Here is a 19,423-nt window from a genome sequence, read left to right on the forward strand (position 1 = left end):
GCTGGCCATAATGACCTAAAGTGACCTCTTCAGACTTGAATTTTCAGGCATGGTTACTTCAGACTTTTTTTTTGTGGGTCTATTCCGCTCGTGAACTACTACACCAATCTTCCGCAATTAAAGACCCTCCACACACAGTAACAAAGTCACATTTCTAACCATCCGTCTGTGTATGCATGCTTCAATCCAATTTGCTAGCAATCGGACAAAAACTGTCGCAGTACAAGGAAATGATCCAAAAATGGCCGCCTTAAAACCAAAATGGCAGACTTCCTCTCTCTTTTCAGGCATGGCTTCATGTTGTTCAGGGAAACTGGCTTCAGGAGATAATTGTTTTTTTTTAATTCTAGCGGTTGCTACCGACCAAAACTGGCTGCGTCAAATCAAAATGCTCAACTTCCTGTGTTTTTCACATATGGCTGGTTGAGATTTGTTGGTGAATCTACTTAAAAATAATGCTAGATAATGCCATCCGGATTTAATGTTGGAAAGGGAACCTGACTCCGACTTTGTGGAGCTGACATTTTAGTGTTTCATGTTTTAGGGCAGATCATCAACCTTCCCCGCTGAGATCTATTTCACATGAGATACTTTGAAAGCAGATCGTGGCTGGATAGCGTAACGCGTTCCTGCAAAATAAACGTGGTTGAGGTGGTGGGGATGACTGGGGCCTAAGTAGGTGCAGCAATGTGTCACCAAGTCCTTAATGCACACTTAGGACGGCAACTATGAGCGGCAGTATTTAAAGTAATAAAATGAGAAACGGGAGGCGAATATTGTTGGCTTCCAAAGCTACTAGGTTGGTCCTATAGCACACGAGTGGCCGCAGCTCTCGAGAGGCACGCCGATCACACAAAAGAAGAACGATGTCTATTTTCAGGACGGGCGGCGTCGCCAGATAACGCAGGACAAAAGCAGCGGCGTGTGATGACGGTGACGGGTAACGTGGGCCATCGGCGCTTACCCGATAAAGACATCAGGTTGTTGTTGATAACGTACAGCCACGTGCACTTCCTGGGGAACAGCTGCGAGGAGACATAAAGACGCTGTATGAACAACGTAGCATTGTGACAGTGGAAGCAGACGCAGCTTGTATTTAGTCACTAAGGCTGGGTTTACACCACATGGCTCTTGCGCTCAAGTGGCTCAAATGTGATACGAGTTCCTGTAAACAGATGCGCACATATCAAAGACCGGTCTCGTTCAGACGGGGATAAAAATAGAATGCGTATCAAATGAACGTCAATGCAAATTCAGGCTATGGAAGAACATGGGATTTACGTCAGAGTCCGTCATGACAAACTTATCTGTGATCTAGATACAAAATGGTCGGTCCAAAACAGGTGTGGGCAAACTACGGCCCGGGGGCCAACATGCGGCCCGTTAAATGTTTTAATCTGGCCCGCCAAACTTGAAAACAATATAATAATATATAAACTTTGTTTATGTTTTATTTTCTAAATACTGTGGTATTTCAAAGATATATTATTGCAATACTTTTGTTCACTTTCATTTAAAATTAAATGTATTTATTTTCACAGATGAGGTGAGGTGACCAAAACACTCCATCCATCTGCTCCTGGTCCGGCCCGTCTGTCAAATTTTAGTGCCCACTGTGGCCCACCAATCAAAAAGTTTGCCCACCCCTGGTCCAAACAAATACTGCAAGCACGTTAAAAAAGAAAAATTGCAGTAAATCTTCAAAAAGCTACATCAGAGGTGTGTAGAACATTCAAAAAAATACTTGATTGAAGATGCGTTCAGATACAAGTCTTTTGCCTTCATTTATGTTCAATGCGTATCAGAATGGATTTGGCCACTTGAACCTGCAACGTAAATCCAGCCTAAAACTGAGTAAAAGGCTTGGACTCCAGATGACCTTACCTGCTCCATCGTGGCCTCATGCAGCTCGTTCAGGTTGAGCGTATAGATGCCATCCTCCGTTCCAAAGATTAGGTACTGGTCTAAGAGGGGAATTTATAACACAACACGTGTCAGGACGCCGTAAAAAGTCTGATGTGGGTGGTCGTGGTCGCGCGAAATTGGTGCCACCTTTGGTGTCCGGATGGATCCAGGACGTGGCACAGTTGATCTTCAGCGGACACCCATCGAACACTTTGGAGAAACAAGCGCCCATCTGCTCACCCCAAAAAAAAAAAGATATGGGGAAGAGAAAAGGAACAGACATGTGTAATTGCCTTGCACTCCAAAAACAAACAGTGTTGCTATTTTTTTTTTTATTTCAGAGGCTTTCATTTATTTGAGAATTTACTGCTAGCAGTTTTCAGTGACTTCAAAGTTAACTTCCAAACCAATGTGATTTTGGAAACATGCCAAGCACACAGTAAGGCGACAAGTACTTCTACAGAGGTCAAGAGGCCTGAACATCACCGTGAATGCAGACTGTTCACTCACCAGCACTTTGGGTGTGGGCGGCAAGCCGTTGATAGCCGGTTTCTAGCGTCGGAGCAGAGGAGAGAAACAGTGACGATTCTCTTAGATTTAGTTTCAAAAATCTAAATCTAGATTAAGTCTCAACAGGGTGGCATCCCAAACACATTCACAACACTTCATTTTGTCTTTAAAGTCCAACAGTCTTCACACCATTGGTTAATTTTGAACACTGCTACATCCCCATTTATAAGAGGGTGTGTACACTTGTGCAACCACATTGTCTCTCATTTGTTGATTCGCTCTTACTAAATAAGATATATATATATATATATACATATATATATATATATATATAGTATATATATTGTGTGTATATATATATATAAATACACAAAAATGTGAAAAAAAGTGAAGCGTTGTGAATAATTTCTGGATCATTTGATGTAAGAGAGGGTGGACAAATACGTACGGGAAAATCCTTCTTCGCCTTCCGCCGCACCCGGTTGGGCGCCGCCGGCTTGCAACCGTCGCCATTCGCGCTTCCGTCCGAGTCATCGTCTTCGGGAATGATGCAAAGGCAATGGTGTCATTGGACATGATTGGACAAACGAATACAGAGACACTTCAAGTTGGAGCGCTCCCTCACCTTTGCACTCACATTTACCGACAGCTTTGTAAAGAAGAAAAACGATCAATGAAGCACTCAAATTTCACATTTTTTGTGGGGATTCAAAAATCAATTCAAATACTAGTGTGACTCAGTCATCTAGAATGCATTCAAATATTGTGGCCAGCATCATTTTAACTTTCACTACTTCAATTCAAAAAAGTGAAACTCAGTGTCACTACACAGACTCAAATATTTCATGACTCACTCTTGTAAACAGTGAAACGATGCCTTTTCACATTGAGCTGGGCTCTGACACTTATTTTTAGGGGCGCTCGGAATAACCGAACAATGCTTTGAGTTTCCGAGCGGTAGGAGTGAAGCAGTGCGCTCTCGGAGCCAATTTCTGAACGCAGCCACGATTAGGGAACGAGAATTTTGGGGGTGAGTTTGAGATCTATAATTCTTGGTCTCCGGTTTTGCAAAAATAAATCCCCCACAAAAAAGCGGTTTATAATCCAGAACAACTGATGTGTTTTTTTTTCTTCTTCATAATGTATTTTTTTGACTGCTCCGACTTACACTGCAAATAGATTTAAAGTCTGAAAAATACTGTTTATGTAAACAGATAGGTATAGTTTTTGATATATATAAGGTTTAATTAGTGTAAATAGCTTGCAGCTCTAGAAAACTCAACATTCAGCATCCTAAGAAATCAGAACATTAAGAGACCAAAGGAATCCTTTTTTTTTTTTTTTAAAAAACATGAATTTAAAAGGAATTGTGAAAAGTATTTTCCTATTCATTTTAGGAACACTTGATGCATTTCACTTTTTTAATTGAACGAAATAAAAATAATCCATATTATTAATTAACTGATGCATCTGACTTGCTTTCAGTCTACTATGTTCTTACCCTGGTCCGAAGCGTGAGACAGGAGCCCAGGGCTACTGACGCTGACGGAAAGGTAGTCCGGCGACGAGCTCCCGACCTTGTTGCCATGTTCCGGCGTGCTACGGCGCCACGCCGCCTGGCCCGGACCGTTTTCCGCATTGGGGAAGCGCCGCACCGTCAGCGAGCGCTCGTCACTGAGGCCTGCGTCCTCAGAGGGGCTGTGCAAGCGGGGCTGTGAGAAAAGACATGGCGGGTAACACTCTAGTCAGGTCAAGTTTATTTGGATAGGACTTAATCCCAAAACAGCATCAAAGGCACACAATCAAAATAAATTGAAAACAAAGCATTTTTGGGAGAAAAAAAAAAAATCTATTGCTAATTAAAAATTCAAAAATTAATTAAAGCTGAAACAAATGAGTCAAAATATCAAAATTATTATTAAAAAAAGCCAAAATTCTAAATTATTATAACCCTGCTAATTACCTTAACAGACAAATAATTACCCTCTCATTAATGTAGTTACCAGGGAAAGTAATTACAGCATTAATTCTTTGAAAAGAACACAACGTATGCATATTTAAATAAATGTGATATATAATAGACTCAAAACCACAACTGGACTGACTGCATTATTAAAAATCTCCCAACTTATTTGTGGAAGGGTTATTTGTCATTGGCTCTCACCTTCGGGGGCCGGGGAGGAGGATAACCTGGCTTGAGTGTGGATCTGATATAGAGGGGGAGGGGGCAAAAAAAAAAGATGAATGAGGATCAGATTCAGCGATGTCCTTTGAACTAACCACACCACAGTGACGGACGGGCACACTTGCACATTTGAATGAGATCAGATACATTTTGTCCAAAGACTATTAATGAACCAATGTGTGTGTTTTTTTTTTTAATCACAGGGACGAAACGTGAGTATCGCTTTCTTAATGACATCACAATGACAATACAGATAATCTGCTCACGCCTCACGCTCATTAAGGTGTGTGTGTTCATGCGCGTGTGTTCTGCCGCGGCCGGTGATTAAACACAAGTGTTTCCTCACAGTTCCACTTCTTCGAAGGCGTCCTGGAGGTGAGCGATGTGTCCCCTGAAGTGAAGCAGAGAGCGAGGTTAGCACTCACAGTGGCATTTGGGAATGATGGTTAATTAAGAAGGGTTGGACACAACATTTTGTGGGGAGGTTAATGTTAAAGTAGTACAATGATGGCAACCTTCGGTGAAATCAGTGCAACGACATTATGGATGGCTGTTAGAACCTTTCTGTGCATCTCATGTGTTGTCCTGTCACAGTGCCCGCAACTGTGTTTGTTTTTTTTTTTATTTCTTGACAGTATGCTTTTGTTGAACAATTAGTGCACACATGGAACCTGGGATGGGCAAAGAGCCACATTTGAAACACTAAAAATACTCAGAACCTTTGTAGAAGACATAATCAGTGTACAATGCTTTGTAATATAATCATTAGTTTTGAATAATGAAATTTTTAATAATGTTTAGAATCCAGTATAATAGACTAACTGATCGTTCAATAAAATATTTAAAATTGTTTGATCATATTTTTAATCAACCGTTTTGTTTGTATCTGCAATCAATTAATTAACGAGATTAAAAAAAGCAGCCATTTTTGGGGGATTCAACAGGACTCTAGATAACGTATCCCCTTTAAAGGATATTGGTGACACACCAATCACTTGATTGATAGAATCAAAATACAGTACACCCGGTAAACTTTTTTGACAATATTTAAAGTTTTTTGTTTAATTTTCTATTTTATTTTTTTTTTAGTTAGGGTTGCCATTGCTATAAAAACATTAACATACAAAAATCGGACATATATTTGAAAATAATTTAAGAAAAAAAATCAGTTTTTAAGATGTCCATTATGTCGCCAGATGTACTGACTTCCAGAGGCGGGGGGGGGGGGGGAAACAACAAAAAAAACTATGAGCTACGTGTGCTTTTTAAATGGTGAGAAACTACTAACTAGATGATTCACAATACAACGGAGGATGATTTGGGAGTTTGGACTGATGGATGCAAACAGTACAAAGTAGAACAAAAGCAACAGCAGTGTTAAGCGTTACCGTTGGAACAACTCGTCCTCAACGCTTTTGAGGAGACTCCTTCGGTGAGGGGAGGGGGAGAACGAGATGAGAGACGAGACAGGCCAACAGCCAAAAGAGGGTGGGGAGAGATACAGAGAAAGACAAGCAAAGCAAAAGGCAGATGTGAGAAGGAGATCGCTTTCTTAAAATCAAAACATAAAGCAAGCGCGGGGGGGCGGGGTCATGCTCATTAAGAATCCGTGAGTCAGGCAGTCATGAGTTTAAACACTTGATCGTGAACGTGCAAGGGGGAGACCAAGCAAATTAAAAAAAAAAAAAGGGTGTCAACAAAAGCAGCAGTCTTGATGTTGGAACCTGGAGCTCACCTGGGTGTTATTCCCCCCTCGGCAAAGGGGCTCCAAGGGGACTGGAAGTTGTTATCTTTACTCACGTCCTGTGGAAAGACACGAGCAGAAATAGCAGCGGCTTGACACACCTGCAAACCGGCACCATTGCCTGCCTTTTTGATCCTCACCATTTCCGAATGGGCCTCCGTTTCCTTCCGCAGCGGTGGCTCGAATTGCAGCTTGTCGACTGTCAACGACAAGAGGACACTTTTTTAATGGGGACTCGCTTGCCTTTGACACTAGAGGGCAACAGTGGTCAACACCGCCAACACAACAATTGGCTCTTTCCCACCGCTTCTCCACCGGCGGAGTTCGAATATGTGACGTGTCAGCTGAAAAGATTGTTACATGAAATAAATTGCTTCCGATGCAGACGCCATTTGGAATTTAAAATTCAACAGGTAAGGAGGTGGAAATTTGGGCATAATGGCGGAAAAGTAAATTCACAGATTTGTTCCAAACGACACAAAACAAACAAAAAACTAATCTGATCAATGATAGCTCATTTGTTACATCTCAGATGCCGTTTTCAGCCCTTTTCACACTGCGTATAAATGCTGATGAAATTACCCCCCCCCCCCACATAATGTGGGAGAGGGCGTGATGATATCAACCTAGCAACAGAACCGTGACTAATTCTGATGTCACAGCACGGTAAAAGCTGTGTGAAAGCATGCAGTCTTGCAAATGTCCTACTGTTGCTTTCCGTAAAAGTGCACACGGTGGCATCAATTTGCTGGGTTTCGTGTGAAAGGCATTGGTGGATAAAACCAAAGCTCTTCTGTTGCGTCAGTTTTTTTTTTGGTTCAGAATCTGCGTGAAAGAGGCTGTAGTTAGCCGCGCACACACAATCGTGGCCGTGGACAACATTTACTTTGCTGTGTTCTGTGTTAAAGTAAAAGGCGGAAACAGGCTGTCATATCTTTGCTGGGTCACTGTACGATAAATAATATAGGAAGTAGGGATGTTCGATGCCACTTTTTTTCCCCGGACTGACACCACCAATATCTCTGGTACTTTTGATATATAGAATATCATTTAACATAATGACAAAAAAAATGTGGAAAAGGACATTTCTTCCTAAAGCAGATGTTGATTAACCGATGTGTTAAACTGCCGCAGTATAGCGCCAACTACTACTGTGAATGACATTTGTGATTTTACCTTGCCTTAAGTATCGGTGGTTTGGCTGGTATCAGCACTCTCCAGGAGGACGATACCTTAAAATAAGGCCGGTATCGGCACTGATACGATACCTGGAATCGCCCATCCCAAATAGCTAAACGTAATCTCACTTGGCTGGGTTCTGTGCAAAAGTCAAAGGTTGGAGGAAAAAAAAAAAAAAAACGTGTCCAGAAATTTTTGTGCGTGAAAAAGTGAGTAAAAGCTCAAAGAAATTTACTGTGCTTTGTGTGAAATTCGCGGAAGGAAGTTCATCTCGAAAACATAAGATTGAATATAAACTCGACTTATCTTGGGGCCCAAATATTAACTAGATATGAGGAATTCTTAATAAATCTCAAATTTATCTCAGTATTCAAGATCCAATATAAACAAGGTTAGACAGGTGGTGATGGTTGGGGGGGTTCTAAACCATGAGTCAACGCTACTGAGGCATCAAAAACTGGGAGAAAAAAAAAAACTGGGAGAAAGTGCTGAGTCAGGTATGAGTCAAACGTTGGGATCCTATTAGTCATGGGTGAAACAATGCTATTTCTGGCAGTCTGTCAGAGAGCCACGCACATTTTTCGAGGGCGAGGGTTTACGTGTTACGACAAGACCACACGAGGGGGTGAGCTTGGGAGTAACAAACACAAACACACGCACGTCGTCTGGCGACGCCGCCACTGACCTGCTTGGCTCCCTTGAGGGGATCGCGGCCCTCCTTGCTCTGTCCCATTGTTTGCTTCAAGGCGAGAAAGACATGGAGGAGTGCTAAATCACGCAGAATGTCCATTTAGGTTCTATTGTTCTAATTCTACACACACACACACACACACACTGTGACCTGGAACAGTGCCAGCGCGAAATAAGCGAGAGTGGAACCTCGAATGACCTGAACAGCTGGGCTGCTAACAGCATCGAGGGTATGAGGGTGGCTAGTTTTTTTTGTTGTTGTTGTTTTTTTTTCTTGTCTACTTACAGGCCATCTCAGAGCGAGTCCTTTCAGCTCTAGCATGCTTGTTGGTGGAGCGGATGGTGTGTCGGACAACAGAGAGGGGCTGCGGAACACATTGGGTATGGTTTGTCACAATTTCTTCGCACAATATGATCCTACAATGAATCGCATGCAACATCTTGTGATAAGCATGCATTAAAACGGTCAAAGGGCAATTCTCAAATATTTGCATGCAAGTCACAAAAAAAATAATAATAAAAAAAAAATTAATAAAAAAATTGGCTGGACTGAAATCCAAAATCCTGTTTTGGGTTTGTGACTTTTTCCTGCAATTTTAATCCGTATATGGATACTGTCGCTTACCTCAAGGTCATCGTCGTCCGCCTCGCTATAATGCTGGTGATTATCGGGGTTGTTCATCTTGTCCAGGAGGTCCACGGCGAGCCGCCGAGTCAAGCCCGTCTGTGCCACATACACATGCTGCGCGGAAACAATAATTTACGGGAAGATGTTCAAGTTCGTACATATTGCTACAAAAAAAGAAAAAGGAAGCATTCCATTACCGAAAGTAGTTTTTCTGCCGTGGGCCTCTTCTTGGGGTTCTTGGTCAGGGACACTTTGACAAAGTTGTGGAAGGCAGCGGACCTGCGGATACAAAAGCAATTGCTCACGTTATCGTCCTCAAAAGAAGGGTTGAATCAGCACAAATTAAGAGGTGCACTCACCATTTATTTTTGTCTTTTAGCTTGGGCGGTTGGAAGCTGCTCTTTGACATAAGAAACAAGGCCCTATAACAAACGGGATCACACTGTCAACATTCGGTTTGGAATAAAACGACACAAAAGAGGCGTAAGAGTAACGGTGTCCTGTAGTGTACGTTTTACGCAGCCATTGCGGCTTCACGCAATCAAAAAATTAGATGAGTGGCGGCGGCTGGCACAGTGATAATTGTTTCGGGACACAAAGGTGGCTTGGCCGGTGAGTCGTGGGTTTTGAAACGTCACACAGAGTTGTGGCTTCCCACTTTTGGATAATTAGATATTTGGTGAGGCTGACATTAACATCGGGAACGGCAACCATTGAATTCGACACAAAAGGAGCGCGTCATTGATTTTGTGACAGCAACTTAAAAAACGATATTACTACACATTTCATATTTCACCAACTGCGTATATGTTTGGAACACATCCCACTTAAGAAACAGGTGTTCACAATTCACCTCATTGGGTGCAGGTCAAACATGGGGGGCTGCAACTCGGCCAGCTCGATGGACGTGATGCCCACCGCCCAGATGTCGCACAGCTGGTTGTAGCCGCCGTTCTTCTCCACCGCGGCCACCTCGGGAGCCATCCTACACAACGACAAAAAGTCCATTGAGTGACTGACGCTACTGCAGCAACTTTTCCAAGAGCCTCACTGGCGACATACTCACCAGTAAGGTGTGCCGATGAAGGACTTTCTCTTGGCGATGGTGGCTGTTATTTTTGCTGCGACACCAAAGTCAGCTGTACACACACACACACACAAAACACATTCAGAAATGCACAATGCTCAACACGACACACACACACAACCAAACAGGAACACAAAACAAAAAAAAACACTACAAATTCACACTGACACAAACACGTACAAAGATACCCAACAAACATACCAAAAAAAAAGCACAAGACAACACACACACACACAAAACTAAACACACATGCACAAAACAAAATGCACACACACATGTAAGGACATATGATAAACACACGGAAACACAAAACACGAAAAAATGCACAACACCCCAAAAAAAAAAAAAAAACAAAAAAAAAAAACATGCACACAAAAGTAAATAAACACACCGGACACTAATATATACACGGGAGTTTTTTTAGGGTTGCGAAACCAGCTGTAGAGAGCCGAGGAATGAGGATATACGAGAGCCGCTTACCCAACTTGACGTCGCCGTCATTTGTCAGAAGTATGTTGGCGCCCTGAAAAGGCAACACAAAAACACACAATGGTTATTCCCTGCGTGTGACGTCCCATATGATGACACATTCTTAGAAACATCCGGCGAGCAATCGCTGACAGCATCCTGCAGGCGGAGGAAACAGGTGTAGGCCTGTCACAACAACACATCTCTTAATATGTTTTCTGAGAAACAATCACAACAAACATTTAAATGATATTTTTTTTTCCCCAAGCCACTCATACAATGATATTGGAGTATCATATTTCAATTACATCCTTTTTAATAGTGAATAACTAAATTCTCAAGACATTGGCAATGACATTTATAGCTGTAAAAAAATCTGATATAAATGAAAAGTATAAATTAAACAGACTCAAACACTGTTGACAAAAACAAATTACACATCTCTGATGGTTGAGTAAAATGAGATCTCTTAACTCCTTCAGAATTTTATTTTGCTTGGTTGTCCAGGGCTCAAATGGCTGTTTGAGAAATGTGTGAGAAAAGTGGGTTTTTTTTTAGGGGTGAATTTGTACCGCAGATAAAGTCCGTGACTTCTATGAATGTGCGGGTGTGCGTGTGTGTGTGTGCGTGCGTGCGTGTACCTTAATGTCACGGTGCATCTTGCCTTTGGTGTGCAGGTATCCCAAACCCTATAAAAAGCAAATCAGTTATCAAGTCAGAGGTGACGAATGATTTTAGAGTTGGATTTAAAACAGAAAATAAAAATAATAATAATTAAAAGAAAAAAAAAAAAAAGTAAGAATCAGAAAGTCACCTGTAAAGTCTCCCGGCAGACGTATGCAATCTGTATCTCCGACAGAGGTCCCGTCACTGTAACAGGCAGGAGACCATAGTGTGAATGCGGTACAGGAAACGATCCAGTTTACTGTTAATAGTATGAAAAAAAAAGAAGGTGAAAATAAAGAACATTTTGAAAAGGGGGGTTTACCATGATAAATGTCTTGCAGGGATCCGCCACCGCAGTACTCCATGCATATCCACAGCTTCTCTCGACTGAGCAGGGAACAGGAAAAATAAGCATCAGTCAAGTTTCATATATTTACACAGCAAAAAAAAAAAAAGTTGGTATGTGTGCCGCAAGTTGGAATAGCTTAATGGTAAGAAAGCTGAAGAAGTTCCACAATCAAATACAAATTGACATCGCAATGGAGAAGAATGTGGAGATTTATGACTTGTGACTTGTGTTCACGCAACACTTGTTCGCTAAAATTTGGTGAAGTTGTCATAGCGAACGCATAAAAGACGACAAGTGATTAGTACGTTCACGTTAATTGAAGTAGATCAATTAACTGTCTCATCTTAATTCGGGGTTCATATGACATTTGAGTTCATGCCTAGCCTATTAGACCAAAACATTTGTGTTTATTGCAATATAGACTCATTTTTTGCTTATATTTAAAAACAATGGGAAGAGGACCTTCAAAATAATAATTAAAAAAAATAAATAAAAAATAAATAAATCACACTAAAATTTAAATTGAGGGAAAAAAAAATCCACGGTAGCAATGTGAGGCGGTGATGCGTTCACTGACTGTGGCACGAACATGTGGTTTGTACCGCTTGTTCTTTCTGGATGTGGTCAGGATATCAAAAGTGCTTTAACGTGGCCGTGCGACACACGCATTATCAGAGAATTCCTGCCAAACCTGCTAGGAGCCGGGCGCGGCTGTACTTGCTGTCGCACCGAGGCAGCGAAGGGGGGCACTTGTGGCGGAGTCATATTGTGACTCAACAATTGACATGTGACTTACCGCAGCCAGGCCCGTTCAAAGCCCCCCTTTAAAAGTGTGACATGTCAAACACTGACTCCGGCGGCGCTCTCACCAGAGGTAGCTCCCAAAGTAGGCCACGATGTTGTGGTGCATGCATTCCTTCACCATGAAGATTTCCTGCTGGATGATGGAAAAGTCATCCCCTGGAACACAACAGCAAGGAAAACACATTAACATCTGCGGTGCAAGAAGAAATCAGATTTTCTGGTTTGTCGGGGGGGAAAAAAAAAGAGTATTTTTTTTTTTTTTCCTTTTTTGAAGGCAAGTTCACTAGAGTTTAGTAGCCAAGGTGGGGTTTCAATTTTGGGTTGCAAAAAAAGGTGAGCGTTTCAAATTAGGGTAGCAAACCAAAGCTCCGGGTTTGAATTTGGGATTCAGGAATGCCTTGGAGCTCCGACAAATGTTTCAAATTAGGTGTTTTAAGGGTTAAGGTTTTAAATTTAGGTTTCAGTACATTCAATGTTAGGGTTTCAAACAGGACGGGCATTTCAAATTTGGCTTTCAAGCCTCGGTTAGGGTTTCAAATTGGGGTTTAAAGTTGGGCCCGACGATTATGGATTTTTTTTTAGGCTGATGTGGATTCCGATACAAGCGATTAATCTGCAAATTAATTAAAAAATAATATATCAAGATGAATTCAACTTATTTTGGGGCCACTCACAGCTAAAGCATTTAAGTTCACAATAGAGAAAAACCCGGCAAAAAAAAAAAATAATGAAAAGGGGATATATGTTATCTTTGTTTTATGCTGTAATGTGTTAAAAAAAAAAGAATAAAAACATCAATAAATTAGCATAAAAAAAAAAAATTAAAAGAGGGCCAAGGTTTTAAAGGAGGGGTTAACGCAAAGGTTTGGGTTTTAAATGATGGCGCTGCGCAAACACGACACAGGAGCTCTATCAAACGTAACACTTTGTACTAACATTCACATGTGCAACTCTGAAACCTCCCAGCAGTAGATAATAGTAAAAAAAAAAAAAAAAGTCAACCGGCTGTTCCCATTGAGCAGAAACTGAGAGCTGCTCCAGCAATTGATTTCGATTACAGTAGCGTTCCAAATTCCATATTAAGCTAAAAAAAAAAAAAAAAAAGCTCCGAAAACTGATAACGTTATAACGTAAAGTTGTGGCGAATGGCAGCGTGTGCGCAAAGTAAATAAATATTTAATGTGTCGCTGCTACTTGTGCATGGAAAGTCATGTGAGAGTGAGACGATGAGTGTAGCTTGAAATGTCTCGTATAGCAAGAAGCCAACTGTGAAAGTTAAATTGTCGAATCAAAAATGGCAAGAATGGTATTGGGGTGACATTTCAGAATGGAGATGACCAAAATGGAACTTCCTTTGATTGTTAACGAGACTCGGTCGCGCCAGGATTTGTTCAAATTAGTTTCAAAATAAAGGCTCGGGAGTTACATTAAAGTTTGAGGCAAGAAAAATGTCGCAAATTGCGTTAGAAGCCAAGGATACGGTTTCAAATTAGGGTTTGAAGTCAAGGTTCCAGTTTCCAATTTAAGTCATTCAAAGTAAGGATTCAAAACTTGCTGAGGGTTTCAATCAAGGTTCGGGGTTTTCAAATGGGAGTTTAACGTCAACTTTGGGGTTTTAAATTAAGGTTCTAACTGAAGGTGGGGTTTTGGTTTCACATTTAGAAGATCACAGCAAGGTTTAGGGTTTTCAAATTAGGGTTTCGGGTTTCAAGACTGGCTTAAGGTTTCAAACAAGGCTTAACGTTTTCAATTAGGGTTTCAAGCCAGGGCTTATGTTTAAAATTAAGGTTGCGAGCCAAGAAGCTTTGGGTTCCAAACAATGGTTAGGGTTTCAATTTCGGTTTCAAAGCCAAAGTTAGGGTTTCAAGTTTAGGGAAGTTTTATGCCTTGCTTACAGTTTCCCAAAAAATAAATAAAAAATGAAAAAAAAAAAAGAGTTGCACTTTCTAATTAGTGTTTTTAAACAAGGGCAGGGTTTCAAAAGATTGTTTCAACCCTATTTTAGGACTTTGAGCAGGGGTTATGGTTTCAATTACAGTGTGAAGCCAATGTTGGCGCCTGGGTGAAAAATAGGATTGAAATGTATGAGACGTAGTTAAATGTGTTCCACGGGTTTGTGAGGCTTAAAGTTTTTGTCCCGCACTGCAGATTTGTGACGGTCACTTGAAAGCCTCCGCATGTTCCTTCGCTGTTGCGCGCATGTTGACAGTAACGTACGAGTCAGCAGCACAGCGGCCACAAACATTTGGGGAAAAGGCTCATTTCAGGGACTTGAGTCAGAGCTGCTTAAAAAAGAAAAAAAAAAAGGAACACACACACAAAGTGGTCACTTTTACAGACACTTCACGTCCTTCGCAGTTTGAACGCTTCTGTATGAACACAAACAGCCTTGCGCCCTGACACCCAAATCACTCCCCAGAACAGTCCCCACCTTTTAAAGCTATAAACACTCACAGTCGCGGATACTACATGTAAAAGATAAGGATGAGCGGACATTAGGGTTAATAATGCAAAATCCTTTTTTTTTTTTTTTTTTTAAATCACTTTACTCTCTTAATTGATGGTATAGTCAGTACAATATTTGTTTAAAAAAATAGTCAATAGTTGTTTACATCAAAAGACCACTGCGGAGTGGCGTAGGGAATGAGCGAATGACTCCGCGCGCTGTCAAAACAAGTGCGAGAAGACCGTCAGATGATCTGTCGGCCAGAGGGCCAGGCCACGCCTTTGTGTTCCGAAGTCAGTGCCAGCATCGCATGTGCCGGTCGAACCAGTTTTGATATCGTAAAGCTGTTTACACTGCAGGAGTGACTCTGGCTTGTTTGGAAGAAGGATCTGGGTTTTATTTAATTAGGCTGAATTGAATAAATGAAAATATTTGATTAAAGGGAGAGGGGAAAAAAGGTAGCTGTTGAGGGTTTCAAGACAGGTTTTGGGTAGTCGTGCCCCCCATTGTGGTTCCACTCCACGGACGTGTCGTACTAATGAGGATAAAGATTACATGTACAATTCAGCACACTAGTAGGATCAGGAATAAACGGCGTATCATGGTGAATGAATGAATGAAAGAGAAAATCTTAATCTTCTCCTCGTAGCCATCTGAGTTCGGAGACACTAATCTACAAAATCTCACTAATCTGCACCAAATCGACTGTCAGTGTTGGTCTGGTTGGAACGGGAGTCAAAGGCGTGTTGGTACCTGCTTCCAGCTTGATGATCTTGACCGCGGTCAGCTCTCCGGTTTGGATGTTGCGCGCCTGGAAGACAGTGGCACAACACTCACAGACTGTTTCGCTTCAAATTCAATGAACGTTTCTGTCCGAAAGATGACCACCACAGAAAACAACATTTCTACTGTAAATTACCAAAATATGACAAAATGTTTTTGTTTTTTACTGCGCGGTGGTTGTCTTTTGTGTTTGAGGCGTTTATGTTGCCGTCACAAACAGTTGCTAGCAACATCATTTTTATTTTCATCCGAATATCCGATTAGACAATTGAACTTTCAGTCGGATATCCGAGTACAAAAATATTCAACAGCTGCAGCCCGAGGCATCTTGAATTTAAACATTCTGTGTAGAATGTTGATAATGAAGGAATTTGGAAGGTTAGCGTGCTAAACGTGGACAATTTAGAAAAATCTCATTTTGATTTGTCCCCCCATCAATATTGAAAGATGATTTTTTTTTTCTTCCAAGGTGCTCTTCCAATGTCTTTTCTCTGTTAACAAACATCCAATTGATCTTTATTACAATAAACAAAATCAGATTTATTATACAGAAATAATTTGGTCTCATATTGCTCCAGTTACAGCCTTCGTCATTTGAAAATTGCATTCTACTTCTTTGCAATGTCGATTTGAGTTTGATTAATCATTCAACCGTACGGAGTATAATTTACAAGATGGACTCAAAGAGTTTGCATGCGTTTAAAAAGGAATTCTCACAGCAGGAGACACTGGAGTCCCTTTCTGTAAGTGTCCCAATACTTAAGTCCCGATCAACCATACGTTTGGGATCACTTTTCTGGTGACTATTGCTGAAAACAGTGATGCTGTTGCGCGTACGCGGGTCTGGCCTCCGGATTGAGGTCAAGACGGGACGCCGCCCCTAATCCGGCATAAGTCAAGTGATTATAAACCCTTCGACGGCAACAAAAGTGGCAATTTTCAATTAGATATATATATTTTTTGTTTTAATAAGGCAGGTGTTTCCACCAGAGACCGCACCCAAGATGAGATATGGCAAGAGAATACCAGAATTCCAGGCGCAACATTCCACTGCCCTCCTTGGGGGGTGGGGGGTGGTATCAAGGAGATGCAACGGAGGGGTAGGGGCATACGGCCACAGAGGCTTTGCGTAGAAAGGAGGAGGGGCGGCCGAGCTGAACGATGACTGTTTATCTGCAGCAGATGGCTAAACAAGGACCTTCTCCAGACAGCAGACCTCGCTTCATTTGGGACAGGCAAAATAGCAGGAATTCTTTTTGAAGCCTTTTTGGAATTTCTGCAGGACTGGTGTACCGTGAGTTTCCCCAGCGTACCAACACGGAGTCACAAAGCAAAAGCGACCACTGCTAACGCAAATGTTACGAAGGAAATAATTGAGCTTGTTGAATTGAAAATGATTAATCGTTAGTAAAGAAGGTGGTCAGTGGGCAGGAAAAAAATGCCTCAAGCATCTTTTTAACTGAGGTATGTGAATTACTCAAGTGTTCGTTTCCCCCTGACTAGGTTTGAATGACATGACAACTGAATGAACTAATCGACTGATAACGATTAAAATTATAAATGACAACTACATTTGACATACTGTTAATTATCTTAGTAGGCAAATAACTGAGGTCTGCAACTACGGTTAGAATACACAAAGGTAAGATTAAGTGGTGGGCCCCCAGAAATTTCTAATGGTGGCCCGACATAGTCACATGGTGGCCACGGGCCACCATTAATGTTGAACATGAATACTTGTATTCAGTCTGGAAACACTTGTTATCTGTGCATCCTTAATTGCCACAACTGCGTGCCACTTCAAAAAGGGAGGTGGCAATGTTCTCCGAAGCCTCATTTACACAATCGTACAAAAATTGCCACATCGGTGCATGTACCTTGTAGACATCCCCATAGGTGCCGCTTCCCACCCGCTGGATGAGCTCAAAGTCGTGCTGGGGGTTTCGCCGCTGGATCTCACCGCTGGGCCGGGGAAAGATGTCCATGGTGAGTCTGACGCTGGGGGAAGCCGGTGCTGGCTATTTGCTGGAGCCGCCGAACAAGTCGATGAGTGCTCGGTTTATTCAGTTGGTCCATGTGGCTGCTCCATAGCCTGGAAATGAGAAGGAAGGGAAGGTATATCTATTTGTGACTTTTCAAAGATCCAACAATGTGGAAAATACAGAGCAGTTGATGTTGACCTCAATTATAGATGACCGTTAGACTTGATTGGTCAGATCTGTACGAATGGCATAAAATGAAAGAAGTAGGAATGAAAGGAAGGAACTGAAAGAAGGAGGGAGGAACGATAAGACCTAAAGTAGTATGGTACAATTAAAGGAACACAGCTAGGATAAAAGGCAGGAAGGAAGGAAACAACAACATATGAGAAAGGAAGGACAGAAGGTCAAACGTATTTATGAAAAAGAGGCTGGAAGTAAAGGGGGGGGGGAAGGGAGTGGGGACGCCAGGATGGAAGCTGGGCGGGAAGGAAGGAAGGAAAGTAAGCTATATGAAAGGAAGAAAGTCTAAATGAATTAAAAAAAAGGATACATAAAGCCAGGAATTAATTAAATTACAATGCACAATGGATGGATGAAAAGGATTTATGAAAAGCATGGTAGAGTGCAGAGGGATGAGAGGGGAGAGTGATGAAGAAAGGAAGGTACGAGGTTGAGAAGGAAGTAAATTTGGATAGTAGGAAATGAAGGGCCATTACGAATGGAACTTGTGATATATGAAAAGAAGTTGAAACGGATGGTTTAAAAGGATGGAAAAAAGAATGGATGAAAAGAAGGAATTACACCAGGTTGCAAAAGTGAAGGAAAGAAGAAATGATGAAAGAAAGGAAGTAAAGCAGCATGATTTAATAGCAAGGCCTAATAATGAGGATGAATGGAAGGCAAGTTTAGTGAGTTCTAAAACTCCTTAAATGTGGGAAAACATCTCAGTGGGTTTCATCAAAATCATAAAAGACCATTAAGATACACCAGTTCCTAAAATTAAAAAAATAAGTCAGACACTGAATCCAATGTTCGGCAATTTCATTAACTTGTCCACTGCATAAGCAGTTTCCAACGGGTACAGTCTAATTCCTGGGAAAGTGCTAAACCACAAACAGTGTATAGAACACGGGCTTTTAAATATGTTTGAGTAGTTATGAATGCATTGTTAAGTTAACCAAAACACATATTAAAGACGTTAAAACACGCCTCCTGAAAACATTACTTTGACAGCAACGACTTCAGGAAATAGCTGGGCCCAAGTCCACCATTTCTTTCAACAGTGAAGCTGGAGGGGGAGTTAGCATGCCGGCTAATGCTAACGGCTAGTTTCTCCAAACTTGAGCTGCCCTCCTTTTGCTTACCGTTCGCGTGGACGACTCGGCCGTGCATTTTTTTCAAATGTCCATTTGACACTTTTAGCGTCGAATAATGCGGCGAAAAGTAGAGTCAATCAACCGGTGGTCCCTTTTTTTTTTTTTTGCCACCGAGGCGTTCGGAAAGTTGAGGCAGCTCTCAGTGGCTCTCCTTCGGGCAAGCAGCGACCTCGTTCAGCAACAGTCGTCGCCACCAACTTCTTTCGGACATGTCATCCTCCTTGCTCGGTTGACAGCTTCGGGGAGCGGGGTCGCGCTCCCAATAATGACGACAGACGTCAAAACTTGGATAAAACGAATGATTCCATGTGTTAGTTTAATACCACAGTGCTTAAAAAAAACAACAGTCGGCTACTGTTAATCTCCGCAAATTTCAGGATCCTGCTGATGTGTTTAGGAACACCTGGAGAAACACGGAATCCCGTAGTAATCTCACAGTTGGTAACATTACATGAAATGTTATTGTATTGCATGGAATGTATCACCGGGACGTTTGTATGACGTTCTACTTTTAGACTCGAATACCGTAGCGTCTCAAAGTAAATTATATCTCGTGTTAGTTATGATTTTTTTTTCAATCATATTTACCACGGTCCCCAAAGGCACCGTGTATTTCAGGTT

General features: G+C 41.6%; 1 protein-coding gene across 8 annotated transcripts in view; it reads right to left on the reverse strand.

The window, feature by feature from the left end:
* Nucleotides 1-19,204, reverse strand: part of map4k5 (mitogen-activated protein kinase kinase kinase kinase 5) — a 25,544-nt gene extending 6,340 nt beyond the window's left edge. The window contains exons 1-27 of one of the 8 annotated variants that reach the window (XM_088311865.1): nucleotides 18,791-19,204; nucleotides 17,322-17,536; nucleotides 15,415-15,472; nucleotides 12,281-12,371; nucleotides 11,385-11,449; nucleotides 11,211-11,266; nucleotides 11,038-11,085; nucleotides 10,409-10,451; nucleotides 9,908-9,980; nucleotides 9,695-9,826; nucleotides 9,201-9,263; nucleotides 9,039-9,120; nucleotides 8,839-8,955; nucleotides 8,500-8,578; nucleotides 8,209-8,262; nucleotides 6,485-6,543; nucleotides 6,336-6,403; nucleotides 5,989-6,027; nucleotides 4,947-4,991; nucleotides 4,580-4,622; nucleotides 3,917-4,127; nucleotides 3,041-3,064; nucleotides 2,864-2,952; nucleotides 2,416-2,457; nucleotides 2,053-2,137; nucleotides 1,885-1,964; nucleotides 965-1,025 (exon numbers count right to left, since the gene is read on the reverse strand). In XM_088311865.1, coding sequence (XP_088167991.1) covers nucleotides 965-1,025; nucleotides 1,885-1,964; nucleotides 2,053-2,137; nucleotides 2,416-2,457; nucleotides 2,864-2,952; nucleotides 3,041-3,064; nucleotides 3,917-4,127; nucleotides 4,580-4,622; nucleotides 4,947-4,991; nucleotides 5,989-6,027; nucleotides 6,336-6,403; nucleotides 6,485-6,543; nucleotides 8,209-8,262; nucleotides 8,500-8,578; nucleotides 8,839-8,955; nucleotides 9,039-9,120; nucleotides 9,201-9,263; nucleotides 9,695-9,826; nucleotides 9,908-9,980; nucleotides 10,409-10,451; nucleotides 11,038-11,085; nucleotides 11,211-11,266; nucleotides 11,385-11,449; nucleotides 12,281-12,371; nucleotides 15,415-15,472; nucleotides 17,322-17,429 — 1,915 coding nt within the window. In that variant the 5' untranslated portion in view covers nucleotides 17,430-17,536; nucleotides 18,791-19,204. The remainder of the gene's footprint in view (nucleotides 1-964; nucleotides 1,026-1,884; nucleotides 1,965-2,052; nucleotides 2,138-2,415; nucleotides 2,458-2,863; nucleotides 2,953-3,040; nucleotides 3,065-3,916; nucleotides 4,128-4,579; nucleotides 4,623-4,946; nucleotides 4,992-5,988; nucleotides 6,028-6,335; nucleotides 6,404-6,484; nucleotides 6,544-8,208; nucleotides 8,263-8,499; nucleotides 8,579-8,838; nucleotides 8,956-9,038; nucleotides 9,121-9,200; nucleotides 9,264-9,694; nucleotides 9,827-9,907; nucleotides 9,981-10,408; nucleotides 10,452-11,037; nucleotides 11,086-11,210; nucleotides 11,267-11,384; nucleotides 11,450-12,280; nucleotides 12,372-15,414; nucleotides 15,473-17,321; nucleotides 17,537-18,790) is intronic. The other 7 variants (XM_088311884.1, XM_088311906.1, XM_088311891.1 and 4 more) reach the window with 7 other exon arrangements.
* Between the last annotated feature and the right edge of the window lie 219 nt (nucleotides 19,205-19,423).

Source organism: Idiotropiscis lumnitzeri, chromosome 1 (genome assembly GCF_059441095.1).
Source record: "Idiotropiscis lumnitzeri isolate Australia: NSW breed Sydney's pygmy pipehorse chromosome 1, RoL_Ilum_1.0, whole genome shotgun sequence".
NCBI classification, from domain to species: Eukaryota; Metazoa; Chordata; class Actinopteri; order Syngnathiformes; family Syngnathidae; genus Idiotropiscis; species Idiotropiscis lumnitzeri.